Source organism: Paramisgurnus dabryanus, chromosome 15, assembly GCF_030506205.2.
Source record: "Paramisgurnus dabryanus chromosome 15, PD_genome_1.1, whole genome shotgun sequence".
Taxonomy (NCBI): Eukaryota; Metazoa; Chordata; class Actinopteri; order Cypriniformes; family Cobitidae; genus Paramisgurnus; species Paramisgurnus dabryanus.
This window is the reverse complement of record NC_133351.1, coordinates 28,192,107-28,204,939: the sequence shown is the minus strand read 5'-3', so window position 1 is coordinate 28,204,939 and position 12,833 is coordinate 28,192,107. Positions and strand designations below refer to the sequence as shown.

Genomic DNA, 12,833 nt, shown 5'->3' with positions numbered 1-12,833 from the left:
CCTCTGGGTAAGTTAACCCGCGGACTCCCCCCATTTTTGAAAAAGCGTTGGTATGGTCCCAGTCGGAAGAACAGCCTCAGTGACGTTTTTGCATATGTAAGGTCAATTTCCGCCTGGTGGTCAAGGGCGAGAGGTGCAGTCAGATGCTGTAGGTAGATGATGGGCTGAATGTGACGTGAAAAGCTGTTGCACAACAGGTAAACGACGTTTGTTTGGTTGTTGTTGTACTATTTTTCGACATCTTTTATTAGATAACAGTCAATAGGGAAGTCTGGGATTAGCCTCTTACGGTAAAGTGCAGAGTCCATTTTAAAGTTCAAACGAATCATTCTGGTGTTTTTTTTTTAGTTGGGAAACATACAAATGTTAAATCAGTTCAATCATCAACCATTTTATTTTACAGCTTTAGTGACTACAAAAGAGAAGATGCTAAACATAGGCACCAATAAAAAACTTAACAAAAATAATGCATCAAAATAACATCCTCTGGGACTCTAGAACAACAGAAACACATAATACTAAACATTTCAATTTGGCCCCAATTAGAGAATAACTATTAAACATTTTTTAAACATAGATACTTAAAAAAAGATAGAAACACAAAGGAAATGTAATAATACAGCGTCCCTTTCAATGGACATGGACAAAGCAATGCAGCACATTCTGTATGGATATAAAGGCATTATATCTCTGGACGGGACATTCTAACACCCATGAAAGAGGTGCATGGTGTTGATGGTAATGTGGTCATAGTGCTTCGCTGCACTAACTGACTTAAGGTGCTCAATCCGACTGCTGGCATCCTCAAAGTTCTCGGCTGTATCTCCAAAGCCATTATGATGCCCAAAATAAAGCCCGTTGTCAGAGAAATCAAGATGTGAGTAGATGCCCTTGTCCCCAATATGATCACCACCCTCACCCTCTGATGGGATGGTTGAATTTCCATTCACATTTTCATGCATCAGGTGCTGTTCATGAAGGCAATGTCCATTTAAAGGGAGTTTTGCTGTCAAAGAAAACAGATCTGTTAAAATGCCATTAAGAAAACAAAACAACATTAATTTGTAATGGGCTGTATTTGTTTTGCACAACAATTTCCAACCGGTTTTGTTTTTGTTTAAATTTCTTGAATCTACGTGGCAGGTTTCTGGGCCAGCATCGTTGGTTCGAAACCTTTTTATCCCTAACCTTAAACTACCCCTTGATGTACAAATGGCATACTTAAACCCTGCCCAAAGCATAACCCACATTTTTTCTTTATAAATACTTGACAGGGTTGCTGACCCCAAAACAAGTGGAACTTGGAAACTCAATTTACTAAGGAAAGTAGTTATAATTTATAAAATTGCTGTTCTAGTTCGGTTTACGTGACCCAATTACATCTGAACTTTGAACCTGAGACTAAAGTCCTGGTTGCTTACCTTGACAAACAGCACTGTTACACTGATCTGTATTAAAAGGGGTGGTTTACAGAAAAATGAAAATTTAATAATTTACTCACCCTAAAGTTGTTCCAAACTATTGTATGTAAAATTACTTTGTCTTTGTAAACCTGAACTAGATGACATGTATATACTATGATTCCCATTTTTGCTAGTACACTCTTTCTTACAAATAAGTACACATTCAAGAGTCACTGTAGATTGTTAAATGACAGAACATTTAATGAGCACAGAGGTTACATTGTTTCAAGCATCCTCCTACTCTATATGAACAAATCTCTTTACATCAGATGTCTCTTATAATTCAGAATGCTTTTTAGAGTAGGCAATCATGCATTATTCAATGTGCAGAGCAAAACCCCCCTTATTCACTTCAGATTTTTATACTGGCAATTCCTTTTTAGTACAAAAAAATTACTTAATCAGAACGTATGTAATTAATGAGCAGTGCCTTTGTATAAATCATTAATACAGTGCTTGTAATCAAATTAACCATGTCTACACTACTGAAACTTTTGAAAACATTAACTGGAAAAGACCCCCTTTCCCGGCCAATATATAACAAGAGTAAATCTAATCAAAATCATCTTAAACAGATTTTGCAATTCCGCCTATGGAAAGAAATATTACCCAACATCGAAAACTTTAAAGGTTTTGAAAATAAGACTGAAGAGCACCTGGTACCTATTTACAAGAACAAACATGTATAAAGCAGCACAGAAAAGTCCATGGATGTATTATACATTCATGTTTAGATATATATTTTGGCATAACAAGAAAAATGTTCAAAAGACAAGAGAATTGGAAAAATAAAATGCACATTTTTTTCTCTATAGGATAAACACAAACAAACGATGTGCATCCACCTGCAATCTATATTTTGCTACTATGCAGAAAACGGTCCAAAAGAAAAAAATACTTAAAAGTACTGATGTCATAACACAAAACTGTCTTGTTACACAACACGATGACATTATGTAAAAATGCTCATAACTTTTAAAGAGAACAAATAACATCCAAATCATTCGGTTTTCCTTAAAACAAACTAGAATACAAATGAAAACATTGCATTCAGGAAGTTATTGTGCAAAACAACTCAACTTAAGATCTTCTCTAGATCCTCCCTTAGGCTACTATATTTAAAACAAAATGCACACCACCTAAATTCAAAATAGCAGAATGGTGTGACGTAACTTTTATAATCAAAGCTTTTTTTACATATGATATGCTTAAACTGGATTATATTGCCTCCCAGACTCACATCACCAAAAGAGCATAAAAATAAAGCAAAGGCCACCGTTCTACAAATAAGCGTAGGAATTAGTGCAACGGCATGGTATTTGCATGGAGGCCACGGTGAAGATCTCCAGCTCTTTGTGTGCTGGAGAGGATGAGCTCTCCATTCTGGACACCTGGTCCTGCTCTGAACTGTTGATGCCATTGGACCCCAAAGGAAAGGATCCATTTAATGATCCATTCCCACCTGTGGTATTTGGCGCTGACCCAAACTCTATGTCCTCCATGTGGTCTTCTCCACGGGATCCATTAACTCCATTTACTGCCTGATAACGTATATCTGCAATGACAAGAACAAGTTAATAATAGGGCTGTCACGATTATGAAATTTGGCTGACAGTTAATTGTCTAATAAATTGTGACGATTAATTTTCTGTTTTATTGCTTTGACATTTAATTTGCATAATTTTCTTCACACGTTGTGATTATTTTAATTACATCTTTTGCCAGGTTTACCTGGAAGTAAATATTTATGCACATAACACATATTTAAAAGTAATTATGTAATAAATATATATATAAAAAAAAACTTAAAATTCTTCATAAGAAATAAACTCAATAAAGTGGCTGTAATAAATCAATTCCTTACAGATCATTAAGAATAGCATCCTTCACTTGAAATGTATGTTTTACCTGGCAGTTCATAGTGCTTATCAAAGTTTGGCAGCATTTTTTTAAATGCTTTTTTTTAACTGCATTGAATGGCTTTGCAATGTACACTGTCAGTTAAGGCATCGTATACGGTCTCATTAATACAGGCTCTGTAGCTCCCCTTGTGTTTTTTAGAGAGATATGCAATCATTGCAGTGATATGAAATCATCCGATAAGGTCAAACCATCGTGATAAGATAATAATTTAATCATTGTGACAGCTATAGGGCTGGGTATCGATTCAGATGTTCCAGATCAATTCGATTTCGATTCACAAGCTATCAAATCGATTCTCCTTTCGATTCCGATTCTCGGATCGATGATTTTTATGCTCGATTCTTGATTCGACTTAATGAATATAGATTTAATACAAATACTATATTTGAAGAGTTACGTTGCAAAAAGAGATAACTCCGTTTTTTTTTTCAATCTCGTTTTTTGGTTGTGCATTCAAATTAATATCAATTCAACTGCAGTACAGCTCAAAATACAGCTAAGTAGCACCATAAAACAAAATATTTTTTGACAAAAATGTTAAAAATCGATTTATCCCGATTTGCAACGAAACTCTTCATTTATAAAAAAGAACAGTGAACATAAGTTTACAAGTGGGTAATTAATAAAAATAAATTAAGAGCCACAAACCTGTATATTAAACTCTCTATTTTAGGTACACTTGGGTACATTAAAACAGAACCAATCTCTAATATTCAAATGCATACAATTGCGTTAAATACAATACAATTTTGATGCAAGATGAAAAATGTATGCTGAAAAAAGTCATACTAGTCACATTCATTGTACAAACAGGATCAGGTTATTAAAAAAAAAAATCGATTTGTGGCCTGTGAAAATAGATTTTGATGTAATAAAAAAAACGATTAATCGAAAAATCGGCTCTAGTTAATAATGTGAATAAAATCAAATTAATATTGCCTTAAGCTGCACAGGCCAAAAGATACAAACAATTATTAACAGTAGTAGCGGACCTAAACTTTGTTAAAAATAGCACTGCAAAACTTTTACATTTTATTTTTAATAAATGTCTTGTCAGTTTTCTCCATTACTATCGCATTGAAGAGCTATCGAGTCAAAGTACCGCGAGCACATTTTAAAGCATACAAAGCGGATTAATCTCATGTTATTAGCTGTTTTGACTATCATTACACCATGTAGGTTTCAACCATTCTTGGGTCTTTCTTTGGAAATAATGACTCTTTAATAATGAGTGGCCTGCGATCCACCAGGTTTCAAATCGCATGTAAGGTCTCGTGTAGTATTTCCCCAGTGAAAAAACTTCCCAAGGATTATGCAAATACTTTAGTAGTCATGATGCTTACCATCTGTTCTGGCCTTTTTAATTTGATTAGACTCCATGCAATCAAGAGACCTCTTTCGACTGGGTACCGCAATAAGGATGCCCCTCTCCTGGATTAGCTTGCGGTCCCCATACCCCACAGAGCCATTGGTTGAGAGCCCATTAAGCTGATTAAGTTGCTGGTTCTGGGCATTGAACAGCAGTTGAGAACACTCTTGAAAGCCTTGGGCATGGGCTAGGTCAGCTGCAGTCAGTCCACTAGCGTTCCTCATGCTGTGCAGTGATAAAATTACTGTGTTACCATTGCTGGTCTAATGAACATTTTTACCAAGCACACACAAACACATACACAAACAGTCTTGCACACACACACACATTCATACAGAACCTTCTGCTTTTTATACCTTGACTAAACTTCCTAATTTTTGATATCCATGTTCTTGAAGGGAGGGAAAGATATATAAACAAATTGTGGTCAAATCAAAATGTTTCAACTGCAATAGAAAAAATGACAACACACGCACGCACACAAGTAGACAAAAACAAGATTTATGAAGAAATGAGAAAAACAAGTTTGCAATAACAAAGACAATGCGTTGAACAAGTGAAAGGTTTTTGAATTTTCCAAGATGTAGGATGTAGGAATTTGAGTAAAGGTTTGGCACTATAAAAATCATTCCAGGAATTCTTCAAGGCAAAAGATAAACTAGACTTATGATATTATAAGGAATGAAAGTAAGGAAAAATAAGAAACTATGCTATTAGCCTAAAGCAGAAACTATCATAGGATAGTAAGGATGAAAATAAATGCCAATTGCAATTGAATAAACAACACACAAGCATAGAAAATAGCGACGAGTTGCCAGTAACTGGATAGATAGAAGGAAGAACGAATTAAAAAAGTACAAAAGGTCTTCTTGAAGGTCTTCATGTGTTTTTAAGTCCTTTGCAGTTAAATGAAAGAAACGTGCCAATCCATCTTCTGATCATTAAAATAAAAAGGATTATAAAGAGATTTATTTCCTTTAAGAACTTTCATGGTGGGTGAATATCCATTTTCATTGCTTAAAAGAAGGGAGCTTTGAAGAAATAAGAAAAAAGGGATGACCAGGAAATGCTGGAATTCTTTAGTGTATAGAGATAGGAACAGTAAAGAGAGTAACGCTAGCTTTCATTTATCTCCACTTTAGATCAGAAGGATAGTGTAGATATTATAAACCACATCAGGGCAGCATGGGATTCCTGTAAAATATTTGGTATGAAAACATGAAAAGATTGAAAGTGTGCGTTAAGCATCAACACCATGTGTCATTTTCTATTGCAGTTGAAAACCAAAAGGAATACATGAATGAACAAACCCAAAGCAAATCAAGTTTTACACTTACCCCTGGAACTCCTACTAACATTCCCATCATGAATGTAGTAAGAATGAAGAAATGTCACCCTTGATAGTGCAATATCGCATATGCTAACACAAAATACTTTTTGTGTTTATTTTTAGAAAAATTATTTTTTGTGGTGTTCCTTCTATTGAGCAAATCAGTTTAATCGTAGGATGTATTGGTGGGGTCACTGCCAGCTTCATACTGAAAAACGAACAATGTATTTCAGATCCTACTTGCCATGCTATTGTCGCTAGGGATCACAGATGCTCCCCTCAAATGGTTTAAATCTTATTTCTCCGATAGATCCCTCAGGGTGCCATGCAGTGGCGTGGAGATGGTCACTGGAGTCCCCCAGGGATCAGTGCTTGGTCCACTCCTTTTCTTCATCTACACCACATCCTTATGGACCTATCATACATGCACATGGCTTCTCCTACCACTGCTATGCTGATGACACCCAGATATTCTTCTCATTTCACCCAGACAATCCCACTATAGCAGCAAAAATTACAGCCTGCTTCTCTAGTCTGAACTAATGCACTCCAACTGGTTCCGAATGCAGAAGCTCGGCTTATTTTCCAAGTAACATGGCTCATCATCTCTCTCCACTGGCTACCAATTGAAGCACGTGTCAGGTATAAGTCATTACTGCTCACTTACAGAACTTTTACTTACCTAGTTGTCTTACCTTTACAAAAGGGCACTAAATCATGTTACCGATAATTTTTCTTCACTACTCTCTGCTGGTGGAATGATCTTCCTATAAGAGTTCGATCAGCCACATGTCCCGCTACATTCAATAAACAACTAAAAACTCCAAAAGATTTTCCAAAAATACTTGACAAATCGATGCTGAATGCAGACACACCTCATCTATTTTCTATCTTAAAAAAAATTAAATAAATAAATATCCAGCTCTCTTTCGCAGGTATTGTTTCGGTATTGTGAAAACTTGTGACTTCTTGTATTACTGCCTCCCAATGACAAATCGCTTTATTGTATCCCTATCTTTTTAAGTGGCTTTGGATAAAAGCATCTGCTAAATGCCTAAATGTATTTAACCAAACACTAATGCATTACATTTTCTAGTCGTAACTATAGCAATTTAATTCTACTGCGGATTGTATCAACACATTCAAACTTGGCATTACACTCTTAAAAACAACCCAGCATTTTTTTTTTTAGAGTATAGGAAACACTTAATTGAATGAAGGCATATCAAAGCAATACCAATAACTGACTAAATGTATGCTACTGGAAGAGAACAGCTCTGCACTTGTTAGGTTGTGGCTAAATTACCTCTATAGTACTGTAATGCAAATACATTTCTAAACAAGAAACAAGCAATTCATTGAGTGAAGACATGACTCCAATGGCATTTTGGTTGGATAGAGGACAGAACACACTGGCAGCTTCCCAAGGCCTCCACCTCATTTTCATATGCCTGAATGTGTGTGCTGTGGTAAAAAATATGAATAATGTTAAAAAGCAAAGGTGAATTTGACTGGGAAATTTATATTCTATACTAATGTTTTAATTAAACAAAACACAAAGAAGGTTTTATTATTGCAATACCACTCAGTGACATTAAGGGGTTTGCTTGTTGCTTTAAAAGAGTTTGTTCATTCCTGGATTCATTAAAAACACATTTATATATACACACACACACACACACACACACACACACACACACACACACACACACACACACACACACACACACACACACACACACACACACACATACATAAATACATACATATAGAATCTTTATTCTTTCTTACTAGATCAGTCCATACACACATTCATTTCAACATATAAAAATCTCCAAATCAAACATCTAAAAAGAAAATACAATTACAAAGTTGAAAAATCAAAATTAAACATGTTCCACTTGAACAGACCCTCCCCATTTACTCCTAACCAAATCTGAAGAAATACATGAATGCTTCTAAGAGATTTAGCATATTAAACATGCATATCGAGAAGATACAGTCCGTGGTCACCATGGCAGGTCTCAATTTGAAAATAACCTCTTTGGTGCAAGAAAATAATTACAGAAACAAACAATGTGGACGATGTGTTCAGTACATCAGTTGATATAATCCATTATTTATGTTAGGTCTGCACGATATACTGCATGTGATTATCATGCACATCTCGTCAGTAAAGCCGAGCGTTCATTATCGCATAACGACGCTTCATCTGAAAATCGGTTATGGCAATTCACTACTCATCAAGGAACATGCTTTACCGACGATGCGCATGATAATCGCATGCGATTTATTGTGCAGCCCTACTTTACATCTAGTACTACATCTTTATTGTGAACTAAAACCTCTGGGGGGAACTTTTTGGCAGCAGTTTTTTTTAATCATTTGCTGCTTTTATAGGTTTTACAAATTCTAATAATTTTTATAAGTAACTTAAATTATAGGTTAGCTTGAACAAGATGACAATAAAATCTAAATAAAACTGACAACATATTCAAAACATTAAATAAAAAATATGGTCATCTATTTTAATAGAAATAATAATAAATAATAATTATTTGAAGATTTCAACTGAGCCTTTAATTCTAATGTTTCCTCATATTGTCCACAATGTTCTATTACTGTAGATCAGATTTCTGACACCTTTAATTAGAGATCATTTCAGTTTTTTAAATTCCTTATGAATTACTTTGACACTCGTTCAGCTATGCTATTTCATGTTTTATAAATGTAAAAAGTAATTAAAAACTAGAAATAATACTGTTTTTGTTTTAAAAATAAAAAGTGTAGCAGCTCCTATGGTACTTTACTTACCTTCATGCCATCCCTGGTGTATAAGATTTCTCTTCAGCTAAATGTCATTTTTTCACTTCGAAAGATACTTGCACTGAAAAAAAAGGCTGGATTCACTTTAAAATACAGTGCATCATTTTTGCATCTAGTTTTAAAGTAAGTTTTACATGGAATTTCTAGTTAAACTTACTTAAAAAAGTGGATGCAAAATGATGCACTATATTTTTAAGTAAATCCAGCGATATTTTTTACAGTGTAGTAGCCCACTGGAGCTGAAGTCCAATCCCAACAGAGCCAGGATATTAATTAAAATAATTTAGCTGAAAGTTATCTAAGATGGTATGAGGATGAGTAAATTAAAGTTTTTATTTTTTGGTGAACTATTCCTTATAGAAAACTAGCACATAATTAATACATACTTTTTTAAGTATTTAAAGGGATAGTTCACCCCAAAATGAAGATTCTGTCATCATTCACTCACCCTCAAATTGTCCAAACTTGTATAATTTTTGTTTTGTTTTGCTGAACCAAAATCAAGATATTTTAAAAACCAAACGGATCTTGGGCACCATTGACTTTCATAATAGGAAAAAATACTAAGAAAGTTTTACAAGTTTGGACCAACTTGAGAGTGAGTAAATGATCAGAGCAGAATTTTCATTAGTGGGTAAAGTATTCCTTTAAATGCATTTAATAATTAGTCTAATTTTGTTACTTAAATAAAGTAAAGATTCTTAAATAAAGCATTTTTGTAGGTTTTACTTTTTTGGAAAGGATTAGCATAATGCTAAGGTTAAAGCACTTTTACCCATTTATGTTTAAACATCGTTTTTCAGTTAAAACTACTGGTACTTCAGTACACAGAAAATAAATCAAGATAAAGTCTCTCTGCAGTATCAACTGTATTGAAGGGACACTCAACTTATTTGAAAATATGCTCATTTTCCAGCTCCCCTAGAGTTAAACATTTGAGTTTTACCATTTTGGAATCCATTCAGCTGATCTCTGGGTCTGGCGCTAGCACTTTTAGCATAGCTTAGCACAATTCATTGAATCTGATTAGACCATTAGAATCGCGCTAAAAATAACCAAAGAGTTTCGATATTTTTCCTATTTAAAACTTGACTCTTCTGTAGTTACATCGTGTACTAAGACCAACGGAAAATTAAAAGTTGTGATTTTCTAGGCAGATATGGCTAGGAACTGTACTCTCATTCTGGCATAATCATCAAGAACTTTGCTGATGTAACATGGCTGCAACCGGCGTAGTGATGAAATACAGCGCCTGAAAATAGTCCCCTTGTTTACATTCAATAGCAGGGACTATTTTCGGGCAGTGCGTAATATCACTACGCCTGTTGCAGCCATTTTACAGCAGCAAAAGTCCTTGATTATTACGCCGGTTTGAGAGTATAGTTCCTAGCCATATCTGCCTAGAAAATCACAACTTTTAATTTTCCGTCGGTCTTAGTATACAATGTAACTACAAAAAGGTCAAGTTCATAGGAAAAATATCAAAACTCTTTGGTTATTTTTTTGCGCGATGCTAATGGTCTAAACAGGTGTAATGGATTGTGCTAAGCTATGCTAAAAGTGCTAGCGCCAGACCCGGAGATCAGCTGAATGGATTCCAAAACGGTAAGAATCAAATGTTTAACTCTAGGGAGCTGGAAAATGAGCATATGTCCCTTTAAGTACCAACTGAATCTGTTACCTTGACACTAACTAACAAGATGCAATGCACCGAAACAGACTTGACAGGTGAGCAAAATTATTTAAATAATATTGAGAAGAAAAATACTAACTGCTGAAATATTGTTCCTTTTTACCATTTTAAGCACTATTCATGCTATTGAAAACTACTTGCAGGCTACATGCTATTTTTGTCATTTAATTTGTTATCCATCTTTAATAATTAATCAGAAAGAACTCGACAAAAAGACTGCCTTGTGGCCCAGGACAGTTGATGGAACTGTCACTTGCCTGATCAGGCAAAAGCTGTGTCATCACAAAAGTTGATCAACTGCATGTGTAAAGCTTTGACAATTTAAATAATCAAGCACAAGAAAACTCAATGAAGAGAAAAGTACTTGGCACTTGTTTTTAATGTAAATCAAATAACAAAGGAAATAAAAAACACTGCTTTCTATTTTAACTTTAATAAGGATTAATCTATAATTTACTTAGTGAATACTATGCTGATTTATTTTATTTTTGATTATTTTATTATTTTATTTCTGTGCCTGAAAATAAATGTAAAAACATGAAAAAGTTTTGTATTTTATTTATTTAGTCTAATGATCATAATTTGATTAGATTTTTAAATATTACTACTGACTTTTTAATTTAACAATATGTGACCCTTTCTTAAAAATTCAAGCTAAAGTCTCAATTTAATTATAATTTGGGGCCTTAAAGTTTGATTTCAATCATTACCATCACTTTAACTTCAATCTTTGACATGACCTTACTCAGTCAATATTATGTTAAGGTTATATTTCAGGATGATTTTTTGTAGAAAACAGTGAATCACAAAAAACTTTAGCTGGATTTTACAGACTGGGTCACATATTTAAAATTTATACGAGGTAGGCTAGTAGCTTTTGGTTACATAACTAGGCCTATTTTTTTTTGTCGGGGCAATTCTTAAGTGTTGATCGCATTAAATAAAGGAGTGTATTTTGGGTAGCATGCTGGTTGTTGTTAATAATTGCTATGATTTTAAAGTTGTTATAGAAAAATTGATTAGCCACTGAAATTCGGATAACGTGACAACCTAGAGCTGGGCAAAAAAAGTGTCTGCGATTCTCATGCGTGTCTCATCAGTAAAGCGGGTTTGGTGAGTAGTAGTAAATTGCCATCACCTGCTTTCAGATGGAGCTGCATTTACTACACAGAGCCATATTTCACCAAAAGCTAGGCAAAATCACGATCATAATCGTGGAAGATCGTCTTCGATTATGATCGTGATTTTGCCTAGCTTTTTTGGCTCTGTGTAGTAAATGCCGCTCCATCTGAAAGCAGGTGATAGCGGTTTCACACTAATCACCGAACCCGCTTTACTGATAAGACAAGCATGAGAATTGGAGAATTGCAGACAATTTTTTTCGTCAGCTCTATGACAACCCTTAATTTTTTTAAACAAGTATTTCTAATCAATTTAGTTAAGCCAAAGTATAAAGAAAACCAGATATTAACCAAATTTATTTAGTAGGTTTATATATTATTGAGACCTGCCAGGTTTTTCATTGATGCCTGGTAATTTCAGCATAGATCACCATGTGTCGTCTGGGGAATGGCAAATTTTTTCGGTAATAAAACAGAAGCATTCATTTTTTTCTTCACTCCTGAGTTGCATTGCTACTCTTTATTCTGGCATCACACAATTTCTTCCAGTTGTTCAGCCCTAACACATATCCTGAGTGCCAGTTCTCAGACCACGCTTATTCATGACGAGACTGAGAAGGGACTGATTAGACCTGCCCTACATATACGTCCTAGGGTTAGTCTAGAAAAAAGAAATTAAAAAGGAAAACAAATATACAACAACTGCATTGATTTAAGGGCATAATTAAGCAAAGCATGCAGGTCAAAAACAAAAACTAGATCTAAAATCAAAAGCTGTGTCTTTTGAAACTTCTAGGTACAAAATGTCCTATCAGTAAAACCAATCACCGCATGAAATACCTCAACAGTTTGCCAGTGTGTTGATACTGAAGGGAGCGATAGTGAGAACACTCCTAATGCCACAACAGTGCAGTTTCGTTGAGGGAACTTGGAGTGAGTCAGCAGTGTCTATTTGGAATGCTCTCCCCCTTTTCTAGGATTACTTAAAAAAATCAAGTCATTTCGAATTCAATAGCTGCAAAACATTGAGATGTTCTCTAGAATTCTGCGGCAACAGTTTACAAAATGCATCTTCATTTCTCTTGTCATCATGTCACTTTCATAAGGT

The 12,833-nt window shown here is 34.7% G+C and overlaps 1 protein-coding gene across 1 annotated transcript in view; it reads right to left on the bottom strand.

Moving 5' to 3' along the window:
- Positions 1-442: 442 nt before the first annotated feature.
- The window catches only part of ankrd10b (ankyrin repeat domain 10b), a 34,086-nt gene continuing 21,695 nt past the window's right edge, over positions 443-12,833 (bottom strand). The window contains exons 4-6 of the mRNA XM_065292952.2: positions 4,730-4,980; positions 2,926-3,018; positions 443-1,006 (exon numbers count right to left, since the gene is read on the bottom strand). Coding sequence (XP_065149024.1) covers positions 705-1,006; positions 2,926-3,018; positions 4,730-4,980 — 646 coding nt within the window. The 3' untranslated portion in view covers positions 443-704. The remainder of the gene's footprint in view (positions 1,007-2,925; positions 3,019-4,729; positions 4,981-12,833) is intronic.